Source organism: Urocitellus parryii, chromosome 7, assembly GCF_045843805.1.
Source record: "Urocitellus parryii isolate mUroPar1 chromosome 7, mUroPar1.hap1, whole genome shotgun sequence".
Taxonomy (NCBI): domain Eukaryota; kingdom Metazoa; phylum Chordata; class Mammalia; order Rodentia; family Sciuridae; genus Urocitellus; species Urocitellus parryii.
Genome location: NC_135537.1, coordinates 1108185 through 1125155, shown reverse-complemented (window position 1 = coordinate 1125155; position 16971 = coordinate 1108185). Strand labels below are relative to the sequence as shown.

The window sequence follows — 16971 nt, the reverse complement described above, 5'->3', positions numbered from 1 at the left end:
CTCCTGCCTCAGCCTCCCCAGCCAGTGGGATTACAGGTGTGCACCACGGGGCCCAGATTCCAAGTTTTCTAAAAAGCTAGTCTCTACACAGTTTGGGAATCTGGCTCTGAGTACCAGTCAGAATTTGGGTCCCTCCAAAGTCATGTCTTTCAAAGATTTCCACTGGGATGTCTAACTAGCACCTTAAACGTGTCCTTTGTTTTGTGGTGCTGGGGGTCAAACCCAAGGCCTGCCCAGGTTAGGCAGGAACTGCCCGGGGTGCGTCTTAAACCTAACTGCCCGAATTCCCGGTCTCCAGCTAATCCTGCTCCATCCAGCGCCTGCTCCAGTCAGCCCTGTCCTTCCAGAACCCGCCAAGAACCTAGGAGTCGAGACACCTGTGTCCCGGCCTGCAGCCCATCTCGGGTCTCCTGAAGCCGGAACCACCCTCGTGCGCCCCTCATTCCGGTGCTGGGTCGCGCGTCCCACCGTGGAGTCCTCTCTCGCAGCGACAGCCTTTGTGCTTTGGCCCTCCCGTGTCCAGGTGTCACTCCCGCCTCTGCGCCCCCTCCCCTGAACTCCTTCAGGGTGCAGGACGCTCCGGCTCCTTCTCTGCCCGCCCGACGGAGCGCTTCCCTCGCTGCCTGCTGACTGCCACCCCTCCCGCGTGGTTCCCGCAGTCTTTGCGGGGGGAGGCCGGCCGCGGGGCTCCCGACCCAGGCTCCCAGCGCTCCCCAGGACCTGCCGGGCCCAGGCGCGCACGCACTGGGGAGGCTGCGGTGCCGGCGAGCGCCCTGGCCGCCAGGCTCCGGGATGGCGGGCGCTGCCTGCCAGCGGCGCCCCAAGCTACTGCCACCGTCACAGAGCCGGGAGGAGCCAGGCGGGTGCAGGGTGGGGCGACCCGGAGGGCGCTGCGCCGCGGGGACGGAGGTGGCTCCCTGGGCGGCGCGCACCGGGCAGAGCGGTGTGGCGCCCGGGGCAGGTGCGGCGCTGGCGCGGGGAGGTGCCGCCCCGGGTTCCCAGGGCAACCCGTCAACAGGTCGCACCCGCGGTCAGCGGAGCCTGCAGGCCCGGGCGCCGCCATGTGTGCCGCGGAGGTGGACGCTCACGTAGCCCAGAGATACCTGCTCAAGCGGCGGCTCGGGAAGGGGGTGAGTGCGAGGGCTGGAGGGGTGTCTTGACGCAGGTCCCCAGCCCCTGGTGCCTCAGTTTCCTCATGGAAGCGGTGACCAGTTAGGGACTTTTTCCCGGAGGCCGGTGATGGATAGGGCCCCCGAGCGGTCTCAGGCCTGAGGAGCCTAGTGTGTCACCTCTCCTGGTGCACACACAGCAGATGCTTCTGGGAGGTCGGGGCACTTCAGTCGCTGAGTGGAAGGGTGGACCCTGGCAGGGCCCAGAAGCGCAGGGCCAGGGCCAAGGCTAGGGCTAGGAAGGCATGAGCCAGTGTAAGGGGTGGGAGTCAGAACCGCTGGTGGGGTCGTGTGTATTCGCATTGTGAGTGGGTGTGAGCTTGTGCAGCTCTGTATGTGAAGGGGGACATGACTGGACAGTGCAAACAGCAGGTTCAAAGGCCCTGGGGCAACGACTTGCTTAGCTGTTGGAGAAACCACTCAGTTGTGTGTGAGTGAGTGGAAGGGAAACAGGGTTGGATACTGGATTGTGGGGTCATGAGGGATCCTGTTGCATGAGGGCTTCTGGCAACAGCCAGGACTTTGACTTACTGTTATCCACAGCTGGGAGTTGTAGGAGTCCTTTATACTCTCTTTACAACTCCCACCTGCCTACTCTGGAGGATTCACCTTGGGGTGGTAGGCAGAAGTGCTAGGAGACTAGGTAAGAGGGCAGGGTGGTGATCCCTGGAGGCACAGGCCAGGGCAGGGGCAGCAGGGAGGGCAGGAAGTGGTGAGATAGGGTGAGTTCTCAAGGCGTGTCCCCAGGACTGGCTGAGCCGCTGGATGGGTGTGGGAGACTCCCAAAGATGGAGGGGCTTCTGGTCTTGTCCAGAGCGCCCTCCTGTGGCCTGGTGCCCCCCTGCACCTCTCCAGCTCTCACCCACTCCCTGACCCCATGGCCCAGTGTCCTCCTCTGGACGTTCCTCCTGTAGCCCTGGGATCCAGGCCTCCCTGAAGTCCAGCTCTCCCTGACCCAGGGTCCAGGGTGGGAGGGGGCAGCCTGGGTGGGCAGGGGTGGCTGGTGGTGGGCTAGCCCTGGGCCCAGCAAGTTGAGAGCACTCTCCCCAGGCGTACGGCATTGTGTGGAAGGCAGTGGACCAGAGGACTGGTGAGGTAGTGGCCATCAAGAAAATCTTCGATGCCTTTAGAGATCAGACAGATGCCCAGGTGAGTGGTGGGTGTCTGGAAGCACAAGTGGTACAGGGGCTGTCGGAAGGTTTGGGGCCCTGGTGTTTCTGGCACAGCGGGTGTTTGGGTGACAAACAGCCCCTTTGGGTATCTCTCTCTTCCAGAGAACATTCCGGGAAATCATGCTCCTCCGGGTGAGTGGCAAGGCTGTGGGGCCTACTTCCCCTACCCAGGGGCAGTTCTTCCCAGAAAAGAGGGGAACTGGCCCCGTCACTCCCAGCGCAAGTCCCTGGCCTGAAATGACTCTCCACAGGAGTTTGGAGACCACCCCAACATCATCCGCCTCCTGGATGTGATCCCGGCAGAGAACGACAGGGACATTTACTTGGTGTTTGAGTTTATGGGTGAGCGAGGCTGTGGTCAGCTCCTGCCCCGCTCTGTGCTGATCCTAGGACTGCCTTATCCCTCTGCTGCCCAAGTCCCTGTTGTGGCCAGCACTCACATTCTGTGCCCTGAACCTGAGGAACCACCAGCGCCCGGTGGGAGCTCCTGTCCCCACCCCCGCACCGTCCTGCTGTGTTTGGAGCTACTTTTAAAAATTTCCACTCATTTTATAAAACAAGGGCAACATGAAATAAAGTGCTGCGATAATTCCTCAAGCCCTTACAGCTGTGCAGACAGTGAGCAGGATGCAGAAGCACCAAGGACCAGGCAGGGTTAAGTGGCACAGCGAGTTCTACTGGCCCTGACTGACCTGCACATCCTTCCTACCCCCCCAGACACTGACCTGAATGCTGTCATCCGGAAGGGCAGCGTGCTGGAGGACACCCACAAGCGCTTCATCTTCTACCAGCTCCTGCAGGCCACCAGGTTCCTGCACTCAGGCCACGTCATCCACCGGGATCAGAAGGTTGAGCCCAAGCTGCCACCACGCAGCCCCAGCTCCCATCCCGTGTGCACCCCTGGCCCTCTCGGCCCTCAGACCACCTGTCTCTCCAGCCATCCAACGTGCTGCTGGATGCCAACTGCCGGGTGAAGCTCTGCGACTTTGGCCTGGCTCGCTCCTTGAGCAACCTGCCCGAGGGGCCTGAGGGCGGGGCCCTGACCGAGTACGTGGCCACTCGCTGGTATCGCGCTCCAGAGGTGCTGCTGTCCTCGCCCTGGTAACAGTGAGATACCTCTGACCCACCCCTCCCTCTCCCCCAGTTCCCCCGGCCTGCCCTCCTCTTCTGATGGGGACCCCCAGGCCTTCTTACACCTGGGCCCACCTACTTGTCCACACCTCATCTCCAAGCCCCTGTACCTTCACCTCTGCCTCTGAGCTCCCCTTGCCCACACCCCTTCCTGCCCAGGTACACCCTTGGGGTGGACATGTGGAGCCTGGGCTGCATCCTGGGAGAGATGCTGAAAGGGCAGCCCCTGTTCCCGGGCACCTCCACTGTGCATCAGCTGGAGCTGATCCTGGAGACCATCCCGCCGCCGACTGAGGAGGGTGAGCATGGGGGGTTCAACTGGGCACCCAGAGGCTGAGGGCCAGAGAGTGCAGCTGTGGGGAGACAGTGCTCAGCCGGCCAGGACTGTGCAGGGAAGAGGGTCCGGAATAGGAGCCCTGGGAAGACTGGAAAGGGCAGGCCCTGGGTAATGGGGGGCCCAGAAAGCAGCTGCCAGGGCCAGGGTGGGGAGACTGCAGATGGCGAAGGAGGCAGGACTGGCCACAGGGCCAAGTGGCCACGCGAAGGGGCCAGCCAGGTGGGGGCAAGGTCCTCACCCTGCTGAGGGGTATGGGGTGCAGGACTGAGCACTCCCGTGCCAGGTGCAGCATGGGCACAGAGCCAAGCAGGGCAGGGGGTGCAGAGAGAAGAGGGGAGGCTGTTGTAGGGGTGAGGCTGTGGCAGGGGGAATTACTCCCAGAACCCAGGGGAGAGCCTGCTTCCCAGACCTCTGCTCTGCAGGGGAGAGACCGCAAGGGTTGGTCCAGGAGGCCGTCACTGGGCTGGGGTGTGAGGGTGCAGGGCAGGTGTACCTGTGGGCACCCATCAGCTCAGAGGTGGCTCATGGGGGCACAGGCCTAGCTTTTGGTGGGGTGGAGCCCCACCAGATGTCAGAAGCCCTGAAAGAGGCTGCAGTCCTGGGCATCAGAAGAGATGGCTAGCCCCAGAAGGCCCTGAGCTGTCCCACCCCCGCAGCCACACCCGGTCACACCTCCTCCCACCCCCCCACAGACCTCCGGGCTCTTGGAGCAGGCTACAGCTGCACCTTGCTGCACCTCCTGGGATCCCGGTGAGTGGGGTGCTCAGATGTGGGGTCGGGAGGCCGGCTCAGGAGCAAGCCAGCTTCCTGTGCCTGGCCCAAGAGCCCGTCTGTGCCTGTTGGGGTCATGGTAAGAGTGAGGAGACCCCAGCATTGCCGTAGCTCTGCCAGATGAGGGTTCTGTGGGGAGAGCCCCAAGGGTTCCCCACGGGAGGCCTGGAGAGGAGACTGAAAGGTGAGGCAGGGGTCTCTCCCCACTGCCTGCAGGTCTGGCACAGACAGATCTGGGGAGGGGGCCCTGGGGGGCCCTGGAGAAGAGATGACAGGCAACTGCCCGCAGGCCACAGCAGTCGCTGGATGACATCCTGCCACCAGACACCCCCCCAGACGCCCTGGACCTCCTCAGGAAACTTCTGGTGTTTGCCCCCAGCAAGCGGCTCAGCGCAGCCCAGGCCCTGCAGCACCCCTACGTGCGGAGGTAGGAGGGTGGGAAGGCAGCCCTGGGGCCAGGGGCCAGCCCCAGCAGAGGGGGAGGGGAGCCCGAGGGGCTCTGGGCTCTGGCTCTGCAGTCCAGGTCTCACCTGTCTCTGACCCCAAGGTTCCACTGCCCCAGCCGTGAGTGGACACATGATTCGGAAGTGTGGCTCCCGGAGCTGGAAAGAGACCAGCTCTCTGCCTCCGAGTATCGCAGCCGCCTCTACCAGGTGCTCGGGCCTCCACCTCGACTGCCCCCTCTCCCCGTGCACCCTGGAGTCCTCCTGACTCGGGGACAACTAGTGCTCCCCCTGCCCACACCACGCACCTCTGAACACCCTCCCCTTCCGCAGATGATCCTGGAGAGAAGGGGCCACAGCCGTGGGCCAAGAGAGGGGATCTTGGGGAGCACTGCCTTGGGGCCAGAGCCCAGGGCCTCCTGGGCTCTCGGGCACCTGTTCCATCACAGAGCCGTCCCCCAGATCACGTCCCAGACGCCTGTAAGGAACCCTGGTTCCAGGCCTCAGAGTAGCCCTGACGGTGACCCTGAGCCGGGTGTGTGAACTTGGTCCACTTCCCAGGTGGAAGACGACCCCTGGTCCTGCTGTGTGGGGCCACCCAGGCGCAGAGGGGACCTAACTCTGGGGGTTGATCTCCAACCCCACAGAAGCCTTTGGTGCAACCAGGAACGTGCCTAGACCGAGCGCGGCACCCCAGCCCCAACCTCTGCCCCCAGGAAGGTGGGAAAGGTCCCCTAGGACTCAGGCAGAGCCCCCCTGTGCACCTCCAGGGGTAAGTCATGGCGTGTGGGCCTGGCAGGAGCCTCCCACTGTGCCTTTTAGTGATCTTGTGACATGCGCCTTCCCAGATCAGTAGCTTGAGAGGCATGGCACCCTCCCTGACCTTGCAGGCCGCAGCCCAGGCCACCAACCAGGCCCTGATCCGCAGTGACTGGCCCCTGAATGGTGGGCTGAGGGCAGCTGGTGGGCGACAGGTGAGCCTGGCAGTCTCTCCCAGAAGCCTGTGTGCCCACTCGCGCCCCTTGCCTCTGATCACGACCCTCCCTGCTGGCAGGTCTCCCCCCGGCCCACCTGGGAGGTTCTGGAGCCCCGGCCAGGCCGCAGGATGTTCGGCACCTCAGCCTGGCAGGGGGCCCAGGGAGCTGCCAGGGCTGCGCTTGGGGGCTACTCCCAGGCTTATGGGACAGTGTGCCGCTCAGCGCTGGACCGCCTGCCCTTGCTTCCTGGACCTCACGCGTGAGGGGCCCACGTGCCTCGCCGCCCTGCCGCAACACAGCGCTCTTCCTCCTTCCGTTGCTGGGCTGCATTTGAGTTCTGGGAGCTCCCCTGGGCCTCTCTGGGGGAGCAGACACGGTCTCCCCAAACCCAATGACTGTTTTGAATAAAGCCCTCTGTGTCAGCCCACTCTGGTGTGGGGTTCCTTCCTGGGCCACACCCCCAGCTGACCTGCCCCAGCCCATTCTTGGAGCCCACCTTCTTCCGAGGACCGACTCTCCCTATCTTGAAACCTCCACCGCACGTCCAGGATAGGACTGCCCCTCCGGTACTCTGTCACCCTGCAGCTCCCGTCCAAGAGCACCCCACCCAGGGCTTCCCTCTAGACCAGGGCCACCCAAGACTGGCCGGGAGGGTGACCTGGAACCAGCTTCTGGCCCATGGCCTTAGGTGCCCTGGTGCCTGCCGCTTGCCTTTCTCTCTGAGCACCGTCAGAGCCCAGACCCTGCTACAAGGCCCAGGCTGCCCCTAGGATGGCCCCGTGGCTCAGGGATTTGTGAACTCATTGTCTGCCTAGGTATAAACCACCCTGTGACTGCAACTCTGAGCCACAAAGGGAAAGTGGTGTCCCTTTCCCGCCCTAAAACCTTGCTGGTGACTGCAGCCTGTGCACCACACATGGTGGCCCCTGGTGTGTGTCCAGGTCTTGGTAGGAGGTGGATATGTCTTGTTGGGCTCAAGGCTACTTCCTCTAGTTACTGCCAAAGAGCCTGGTGTGAGTCCAGGCCAGCAGTGTGAGGGCTGAAGAGACGGAAGGGCCAGTGGGTGTCCTGGGTGTCCTGCTCGTCCACCTGACCCTGGGCTGGCTGGCAGAACACAGGAAGGCCACTCCCCCAGGTGTTGCTGGCAGAGCTGACCTCTGAAGTGACTGGCTCTGTGAAGGAAATGGGCAGGAAGGACCAGGCTTGGGCAGGGGCAGGGGACACTGGCCTGGGCTGCAAGGTTGGGAAAGCAGAGAAACCTGCCTAGGTACAAACCACCTGCACCTGGCTGCAGTCACCAGCAAGGTTTTAGGGTGGGAAAGGGACACCACTTTCTCTTTGTGGCTCAGAGTTGCAGTCACAGGGTGGTTTGTACCTAGGCAGACAGGAGGCCCATCATGGCTCGAGTGGGCTGCTGGGGGCAGGGGTGTTTCCAGAGCCACGGGCATAGCCCCAAAGGGAGAAGAGCGGCTGCGGCAGTCCTGTGGGCAGGGAGCTGGGCAGCAGGACAGGAGCTGCAAGGTGGGGCTGGGGGTGGCTCCTGGGGCTGGTGACCAGGGAGCCCCAGGTGAGTGCTCCCAGAGTGCCTAGAGAGGGCTCAGGTGAGGTGGAGAGGCTCTGCAGAGACACAGAGGTGTGGCCTTGAGTGCTCCTGGCAGGGAAGCAGGGGCAGGTCCACAGGGGAAGGCCCTAAGGCTAGTGGCTGCAGTGTGTTGGGGGCCATTGTTCTTGTTAATGTCAGAATGTGCAACTGCAAGTTCCAGTGTCTAATTTGTCGAGATATAGAGGGTGCAGCGGTTCCTCTCCAGGGGAGAGCCTGTCCACTCTGAACAGTGGCACACTAGGAGACCTGGCCACCAGCAGAAGCCGGACAGCAAGCACAAGGCCATGACAGGCTTGAGCTCTCCTGGCTCCGGGGAGGCCGCCTCCTCCTGACCCGAAGTCCCTGCAGTCACCCTTCCTGAGCAGTGGCTCTGGGACCCAAGCAGTGAGTGGTCTGCCAAGTCACCGGGCCTCCCTCCTCCAGCAGCCTAAGGCAGAACCATCCCCTTCGCTTACTGTCCTGTTTCTCATACCCTTTCCCTATTGGGACTTAAATTTTAAATTAAAACAAAACAAATCTATCTGAAAAGAAACAACAGAACACAGAAATCTTTTCACAACCTAAGCCCCCACTAGCAGGGCCTTTCTAAGCATTTGGTGACAAAACATGTCATTCCCCATCAATTAAAATGATTTAGTGGAGTTGGGCTCGGTGGCACAGGCCTGTAATCCCAGTGGCTCAGGAGGCTGAGGCAGGAGGATCCCCAGCTCAAAGCCAGCCTCAGCAACTTAGCAAGATCCTGTCTCATAAAATTTAAAAGGGCTGGATGTAGCTCAGTGCTAAAGTGCCCCTGGGTTCAATCCCTGGTACCCCCTCCTCCCCCAAAAATTAACGGAGATGGAAAAAGACAGAAGAATGGTAAACCAGGAGTGTCTTCGACAGATTTTGCATGTCGGTGATGAAACAGGAAAGGATCAAGGGCAAGGTGGAGCTAGGGTCTTCTGGGCACCTGCAGGGCAAGGGTCACCCCACTGGCAGGGATTCCCAGGACCTCTGCCCTGGGGAAGGTGGCCAGAGCTCAGGCCCCACCCCATGGGACAAGTGTGCCACATCCCACCCTTCTGGGGTAGAGCCACTTGATCAGACTTGGCTTCAGGATGTCAGTCCAGACTCCATTTTATTATGCTGCAGAGCCCAGGACTCGCCTCCTGGTGTCGCCCCTGGCCACCCAGGACTTCACTGTGTGAGGGGCAGACTTGGCTGAGGCAGCTGCAGTCTGGGCAGCAGGGCAGCCCCTCTGGGGTCCCCTTCATCCCTCCTTCTCAGAGGCCTGCCCTGTGCCTCCCAAGAAAAGCTTCCTTTGGGTCCAACCACACTCTTCCTTTACAAACTGTCTGCAACAGTCCTTCCTTCCCCCCAAGAGGACGGGCACAGGAGGAGAGAGGGTGCCAGTGGAGGACGGGGTGAGGAGGCAGGGTGGAGTGGCTGGCATCAGACACAGGTCTGAGAAGAGAGCCCTGAAAACGGAATCCCTGAGGAGACAAAAGAGCCCTAGAGGTGGGGAGACTGAGGCACAGTGTGGGTCCCTGCAAGCAGGACAAGGCACAGAGAGAAGGGTCCCTGAGGTGAGTGAAGGTCCAGAGGGGATCTGAGCCCAGGGAGATGGAAGAGGCAGGAGAGAAGGGTGCTGAGGAGCAAGGGTTGGTGAGAAAAGGCACCAGGCCGCGGACTGACACCCTGGGGAGGACAGGCCAGTACTGACACCCTGGGGAGGACAGGCCAGGGCCAGGGCAGGGCAGCTGCCAGGGAAACCCACTGAAGCTGAGCTCTGGTGGGTTCAGTCCGGCCCCTTGGCTGCTCTGGAATGAGGGATGGTGGCTGCCACTCAAACCCAGGGACACGGAGCTCCCTGCCCTGCAGATGCAGGGTGGCAGTGACGAAGCACCTGGGCCTGGGCTGGTGGACCAGGACACTCACTTCTTGCCCTTGAGTGTACCCAGGATCTTGGGCACGAACTTGCCCACCTTGCTGTCCCTGGCATCCTCCTCCGCCAGGCCATCCCCTGCCCCAGAACCACCAGCCTCCTCCTTTTTACAGAAGACCTCGAAGCGGCTGTAGACGCGCTTCTCCTTGCGCATGCTTTCCATGCGGCGCAGCAGGCGGTCTCGGTCCTCTGCACTGGCAGGCAGGGTGCGGCTCAGCCGGCCTTGTGCACCCAGACTGTCTGACCGGAAGATGGCTGAACATTTGTCCTTGTCGGACATGTCTGGGGCCAGGCCTCCAGGAGCTGGTGAGTGGCCCAGCTCAGGGCTGCTGTGGCCTGGGCCTGGAACCCCACGAAGCTTCTGACCATGGGCGCTGATCTGCTCCAGAATGGCCTTGGTGTCATCTCGGAGGTTGCTGCTGTATAAGGCATTGGCCGTGGCAGAGGACAGCCGTGCCCTTGGGCCCCGCTCATCCCCTGCAGTAGCCTCTGTACTATCACCTCGGCCCAAAGATGGTCGCCGGGGACTCTCTGGCTGCCCATTCTCCTGTGGCACTGGGAAGTTGCCCTCATCCTCCCCGTGACGCTCATTCTTGGGGCTCAGCAGCTGCCTGAGGCGGAGGGAGCCTTTGCGCAGGACTTCCATGGGGCCTCCAGGCACCTCCTCTGTGGGCCCAGCCTTAGGAGACTCACTGGATGAGGCAAGGGAGAGACTGCCCCTGCGCTCAGGCACAGGAGGCACCGGGCTGCTCCTGCGCTCAGGCACGGGGGGTACCGGGCTGCCTCTGCGTTCTGGGTAGGTCGAGGTGGGGCTCCCCTTCTGTTCAATAAATCCTGTAGTTGGGCTGCCTCTCCGATTGGATAACCCTGGCGTCGGGCTCCCCTTCCGCTCTGGGTAGGCTGAGGTGGGGCTCCCTTTTGGCTCAGAAAGGGGCACCTGGTGTGCAACAGGCACTTCTGGAGGGGGGCTGTCCCGCCCCTGGGCAGGGAGGAAGCGGGAGGGCAGGCGGTCAGTGCCACTGCGGCCCAGCGTGTCAAGAAGTTGAGCAGCAGTGAGGGAGGCGGCTCCCGGCTGCCGCTCCGCCTCCTGGTGCAGCCTTTGGGCAAAGGAATCGCGCAAGTCCAGCAAGCAGCTCTCCAGGCTGCGGTGCTCGCCCCCTGCTGCGCCTGGTGCGGTCACCTCTTCCCGCCAAGCTTGGGACACGACAGCCTGGCTGTGGCTGGAGACAGTGACCGCACCTCCCCCACCGCCTGGGTCACGGGCTGGACCCTTGTATTTCTCCAGCAGCTCGGCCACTTTAGCAGAGGCGGTGGAGCGCACGGCCTCTCCACTGGGACCCAACGTCTCGTTGACCGTTTGTTCCTTGTGCAGCACCTGCACCTTCTCAGTGGTGGCGGTTGTGGCACCTCCAGAGCCTTCAGCCTGCGCGAAGATAAGTGAGGAGCGTAGCCTGGAGCTGCGCTGGATGAGTGGGTTTAGGCGTGAGCGGAAGGAGTCCTGCTTGACCAGGCCTGCCTCCTCCGAGCCCTCGCGCTCCAAGCTGTCGCCGCCACCGCTTCCCGAGCCTGGCAACAGGCCCTTGACTGGCAAGGTAGCAGGGACACGGAAGGCCGCCCGGCCCCCAGGAGCCAGCACGTCATCTTCGTAGACGTCAGCGTCCATGGGTGTGGGCAGGCCCTCCTCACCCACATCCTCGTGGCACCCGCTGAGGTACGAGGCGAGGCGCCAGTGCCGCAGCCCCGCTCGCCCCTCCGGCCCGGGCCTGCGCTCGGGCTCTGCCTCTGGAGCAGCGTCTGGGCCTGGCCTCGCCCCCGCCTGGCATGGGAAACGCTGGCCCAGGTTGGGGCGCAGGGCCCCGCCGGGTTCCAGGCCACCAGGACCAAGCTTGAAGGCAGGGTCCGAGCCGTGGCGCACCTCGCGCGAGGCGCTGGAGGGCACGTACTCCAGCCGCTGGTGCACCTCGGGGCCAAGCTCGGGGAAGCGCGGCCCCGCGCCCAGCGCCAAGTCGTCCGGGTCAGCCAAGCCCGGGCGGCCAGCGCGAAGCTTCTCGAACAGGCCCTGCGGACGTGTGGGTGCGAACTGTGGGTCCCACTGGTAATGCTGCTGGTAGAGTTGGTCACGGTGGAAGTGGCTGGTCTGGAAGCGGAAGTCGTCCCCGTGACTGAGGAACGTCTGTCGGGACACCTGCCGCGCAGCCGCGAAGTTCTCCACTGCGCCTGCGCCGTCGGCCGCCGCGTAGCTGTGCCGCTTGAAGGCGTCCATCTCCAGGTGCCGCGCCTGGAAGAAGCCCCGCGGGCCCCCGAACTCCCCGCTGGGCCCTACTTCCGTGTCCAGCCGTCGCGACAGTGGCCGCATCCCTGCATGCGGCTCCAGAGCACCCCCGGGCACCCGGGGCAGCTCCTCCCTGCGGAAGGCCGAAAGGAAGTGGCGATCTGGGTCCAGGAAGGAGGGGAAGCCCAGGCCTTCTTCGCGGGGCGGAGGGAACAGCAGGTGTGCCCGTTTAGGGAAGGAGAAAGGGGTGGGCGCCCCAGGGATGCCCACCAGGGGCCCAGCCCCGGAGTATGGAGCCAGGGCATAAGTGTCCATGCGGGCCAGAGCCCCAGCTGAGGGCACCAAGGGCTCAGACTGTGCGAAGAGGATGCGGAATTCTTCGTCGAAGCTGGAGACCAGCTCTCCCTGGAACACGTGTGCCAGGCTGCGGTGGATCTTCTCGAAGGACCACATGAAGCTGTGGGTGGGTGGGGGTCAGAGTCAAGGAACAGAGTGAGGAAGCACTGGCCTGCAGCGCTGGGTGGGACACACAGAGTCCCAGGGTGTGTTAGGACCTGGGCCAGGCCAGGCTATCAGGGTCTACAGGAGTGCTCCTGGTGAGGAGGGGCAGGGACACCCAGGGAGGCTCCAGAGAGGGGAGGGGCAGGGACCGACACCCAGCTGGGCACACTGCACACCTGTAGCTCCCGCTCATCACCACGGCACAGTCTACAAGCAGGAACTTCTCTTTCACGTGGCCCTTGAAAGATTTCCCAGTGCGGCAATAATAGGTGGGGCCAGCCACAGTGCGCACACGCAGGAACTGAGGAGGGAGGGGAGTCAGATCTTCACCAGGGTCTTTCCCGGTCCACCCCACCTGTCCACTCACTCACATCCACGTGGTGCAGGTTGACTCGGCATTTTTCCGCCATGTCCAGAAAGTGCTGTGCATTCATCTCATCCAGCAAGATATAGACGGGGACCCTGCGTGCAGCAGCCTCCAGCACTTCGCTGAGCAAGTCCACATCAGTGAACATGTCCATCACCACGGCCACCACCTGCAAGCACCAAGTCAGAAGGGAGGGTGGAATCTGTTGTCCCCACCCCATTCCTCAACCTACCCAGGGGAAGGGAGAGCTATGGACCATGTGAACCCCATTCCCTAGCAGCCATGTCTGGGAAGGTGGTCAGGAGGAAGGGACCTGACAGGGGTCATGGGGCTGCTAGCAGAGTGGGTGGCCCACATGGGAGCAGAGGCAGGGACCAGGCCTGCATCCTGCTTGGGTCAAGGGGAGCCCCTGCAATCTCTTCTGCGCTAACCCAGACTGGATGTCAGGGCTGAGGCCCAGGCTCCAGGTCTGTTCTCAGGAAGGGGGCACTGCCCTGGGATGGGAAAACAGGGGTCTTTAGCAGCTGACCCTGGTTTAACAGGCCATCTCTGCTGTTCACCATCTGCTTGGGAGGGGAGGAAGCTTTGAGCTGGCCAAGGCCCATCAGGCAAGTCTAGAAAATTCTTGGGACAAATCCATGCTAGGAGAGAACCAACATCCCAGAGCCTCTGGGCGTCTGGACATTAACCACCAGCCACTCTGTGCAGACCCTGTATTGGCCCAACCCTCAGTGACCTGGAAGGACACTGCCAGGAAGCCCCTGCTGCAGCTTGAAGCCTAGAAAGCCTGGCTGGCCAGTCCTGGCTCACCTCCGTGCTGGTGCTGGTTGTTTCTCCATCCCCTCTCCCTCCTCCTCATGCTTCCAGGTCCACCCCAGGCCACCCTCCCCCACTGCCCACAGAGCCTGCGACCGTGCACCTGCTGGGCAGAGCGGATCATCCTTCGAGCCTCATCCTTGATGCTGGGGCTATCAGGTGGCGGCGGCTGCACTAGCGTGGTGACTTCAGTGCCCTGGAAGCCGAAGGTCAGGGGCCAGCCCAGGTCAAGCTCAGGAACTGCCTGGTCTGAGTTCACTGGCCAGTAGGTGCCCGAGGAGCCATCCATGTCCACATCAGGAGGGCTGCCTTCAGGGGGCTCCCGGGCAGCATGCTGTGGGGGCTGTAGGTGGCGGTTCACATGCTCTAGCTCCTCAGGACACAGGAAGTCGGGTGCCCCCTCTGTAGCCAGGAAGCGGTTATAGGCTTCTGGTCCACCCTCTGCCAACGCATCCACCGCCAGGCGGTAGTACTCTTTGTAGTGAGGTGGCAGGTACCCAGGCGCCAGTGGGTTATCCCCCTGCGAGGAACTCTGGGAGCGGCGAGCCATGTTGGGGCCAGGGGCCTGGAGAGGAGACACCTTAATGAGGGGCAGGGGCACTGGGGCCCGCTCCTTTACCTTCACACAGGGCTTCCAGAGACTTCAGTGGACTGGAGTTCAGCCCATACCTGGAGGCCTCCCCAGGCCTAGGATGCCCCCTAGTTGGAAGGACATCAGAAGTGCCAGGCATGTCACAGGAATCCCAGACCTGTTCCCCTTCTTCTGCCCTTATTGGTAGGGGTCCTGCTCTCATGAGCCCTTTCCCATAAAAACAGATTTTAACAGCTTGATGGCTGGTTCAAAGACAAACACAACCCTCGCTGGACTATCAGCAGCCCCTTCTTATTGCTGTGGTCCCTAGCGCCATGCCCACTGGTCGAGGCAGTGCTGTGCCTACTGCCTGGGAGACCCCGGACTAGCCACTGTGCCTCTCCAGCCATCACCTCCACCATACAGCACAGCCAGGAGGGTTGACACGACATACCAGGCTGTGACTTCATCCTGGGATGGCATAGCCCTAGGCCCCACCCACTGCCCAGGGACACACCTCTTCCCATCCTTCGGGTTTCACTGGGACTCCCACCACCCTTTCACTGACCTCCCAGTGCTCTGACCCCTAGAATTCGTTCCTGCTTGCCAGCACCCCCCACCTGTTGCCCCTGTCTCATCTTGGATAACACCTCCCTGGACCACAGCCCTCTGCTATTACCCTCCCGTCCTGTCCTTGCCTAGCCCAGCCCAGCCCCATGACAGTTGGGACCTTTCCAAGTCCTTAGGTCACTGCCTTCCTCCTGCTCACTAAGACACTAAGAATGGTATCAGCCTTTTCCATGGCTCAGTCTCATGCCCTTCACACCCTCCCCCTTGGTGGCTGGCCACTAGGATGCTGACCAGCATGACCACTGAATATACTTAGAGACTGTGGCCTCTAGGCCTGTGGGAGCACCCAGAACCGCTCACCCTGTCCCCACTGCTCCTGTCTGGGGATGGGGCAGACTCCTGCTCTGCTTAGCACACAGGTTACTGGATGCCAGTCCCAGATTGGAGGGAAGAGTGCACCCCAAGGTGTGGCCAGGAGTGCTCACAGGATGGGGCATGGCCTTGGGCTACACTGGGTTGGAAGCCATACCTGCCTGAGAATGCTGGGGTCAGGCTCTGCTACGTATACCCTGGGACCTGTGCCACCTGGCGTTCCTGGGGGTGACATTCTAACTAAGGCAGAAAGTGACACAGAGCTGAAGGTGGGGACACTCCTATAACTGCTGGGGAATGCCACCTGGCCCACTTGTCCCAGGAAAAACTGTTCTTCCTTCTTGGGGCACTGCCCTGACCACACAGTCTCCCTTCATGCTTGATGTGAGGGGTGGCGCGCCGTCCTGTGGTACAGCAGCAGGCCTGGCAGCCCACCTGTGAGTTGAGTGTTGGCCTGTCTGCCTGGACAGGCCCACTGCATCTGACCATTGTGGCAGGATCCACGATTTACCACTATCTGGTCAGGCTGTATGTGGGCAGTGTCTGACTGGACAGGCCTAGAGGCACCGGCCTGCTATTTGGGGAGGCGTGGGGAAGACGCGCTGGAAGGGCCACTTGCTGATCCTTCAGATTTCACTGGGGAAGGGAACAGATTCATCGGGAGTGGGGAGGACAACTGTCCAGTTTGTGACCTCTGGTGAGGAGCCTTCCCACAGGCACTACTGGTTTGAAGGGGAGTCCCAATCCTGCCTGGCCACCCCCACCCCCGGGAGCTGGCCTCACAGCAATGCTTACCACCTGCGATCACCTTACCCCTTGCCTGTTTCTCTAAGGGCACGAATCCCCCTGGACTGCGGACTGGGAAATGGCCACTCCCCATTCCTCAGTGAAGCCCCATCAGCCTGCTTCTCCCCATTGACCTACCCACCCGGGCCGAGGGAGGAAGGCGCCTAGCCCACCCAGACCGATGACTCAGCAGGAATCCTCTGCGGCTGACCTCTGACCTGAAGCCTGAAAGAGCCTTAAAGGCCCTCACCTCTGCTTCCAGGACCCGATCCTTCCTACCTGGGCAGGAAGGGAGATTCCCTGGGAAGGATCTGGGCTCCTACACAAAGTGAGATAACCCGTGGTCAAAGACTGAGGCCAGGGAAGGGGCAGGATCAGGAAGCCGGGAGGTGGACCTTGGCTGGATGGGCTCACAGACCGGAAGTCGATGAGTTATAGCTTGCGGAGTGGGCACAGCAGGACCTAAGGGTGTCAGGTACCCCAGGAAGCAAGTTAGCGGCTGTCCAGGCCAGGTGCCTCATCTGCTCACTCCAGTCCAGGAACATGGGCTCAAGGGGCACAGGCCTCCCGCTCTACCTGCCCAGGACACCACCCCAGTCCATGGCAGCCTTGGAGGATGGCTCCCAGGAAGAGTACGGGCCGCGAAGGCAGGAGCCGGTCAGACGCAGGGTCTCTAGCAGGGGCCCGGACCCTTTCGCTCTGGGCTCCTCCTGGGCCGGCGTCGTTGGGGGCTTCTCTCCCAGAAACCTACAGCGTTCCGGCCCTTGGTCCCCCGCCGGGCCCCGCAGGCCAGGCCCGGCCAGCCCCACGCACGCGGCCGTGCACACTGCGCCAGCCCAGGTGAGGGCGCGCAGAGCCCCGAACTCTTCGGCGCGCGGCGCCCGCCCGCTCCGGCCCGGGAGGGGGTCCTACCTGGCCAGGTGCGCGGGGTCTCGGCACAGGGGCAGCAGGAGCCGACCGCCGCCCAGCGGCCTCGCGGTCCGGTCGGTCCGGCAGCCACTCCCCGGCGCGCCCGCCCGGCCTGATTCACGCGCCCGCCCCCGCCCCGCCCGCGCTCCTGCCTCCTGCCTGCCCGGGCAGCACCTGGGCGGGGCGGCTCCGCCCGCGGCGCGCCCGCATTCCTGCGCCCGCCGCGCCCGGACCCCCGCCCCGACCCCCGCCAGGACCCCCGCCCCCACCTCCGCGCCCC

General features: G+C 62.8%; 2 protein-coding genes across 2 annotated transcripts; one reads left to right on the top strand and one right to left on the bottom strand.

Annotated features, from left to right (window-relative positions):
* The first annotated feature begins 1061 nt into the window (after positions 1-1061).
* On the top strand, positions 1062-6263 carry Mapk15 (mitogen-activated protein kinase 15). Its single transcript, XM_077800744.1, has 14 exons — positions 1062-1130; positions 2220-2318; positions 2444-2473; positions 2593-2683; positions 3059-3189; positions 3279-3442; positions 3632-3771; positions 4502-4559; positions 4870-5007; positions 5128-5233; positions 5357-5558; positions 5671-5795; positions 5914-5997; positions 6078-6263. Exons 1-14 carry the CDS (start codon positions 1062-1064, stop codon positions 6261-6263), a joined length of 1623 nt encoding a protein of 540 aa, XP_077656870.1.
* A 2382-nt stretch (positions 6264-8645) lies between these two features.
* Fam83h (family with sequence similarity 83 member H) lies at positions 8646-16759 on the bottom strand. The gene is made up of 5 exons (XM_026409838.2): positions 16695-16759; positions 13587-14048; positions 12672-12836; positions 12477-12601; positions 8646-12256 (listed from the first exon to the last, which is right to left on the bottom strand). Exons 2-5 carry the CDS (start codon positions 14031-14033, stop codon positions 9517-9519), a joined length of 3477 nt encoding a protein of 1158 aa, XP_026265623.2. The 5' UTR covers positions 14034-14048; positions 16695-16759; the 3' UTR covers positions 8646-9516.
* Positions 16760-16971: the final 212 nt, after the last annotated feature.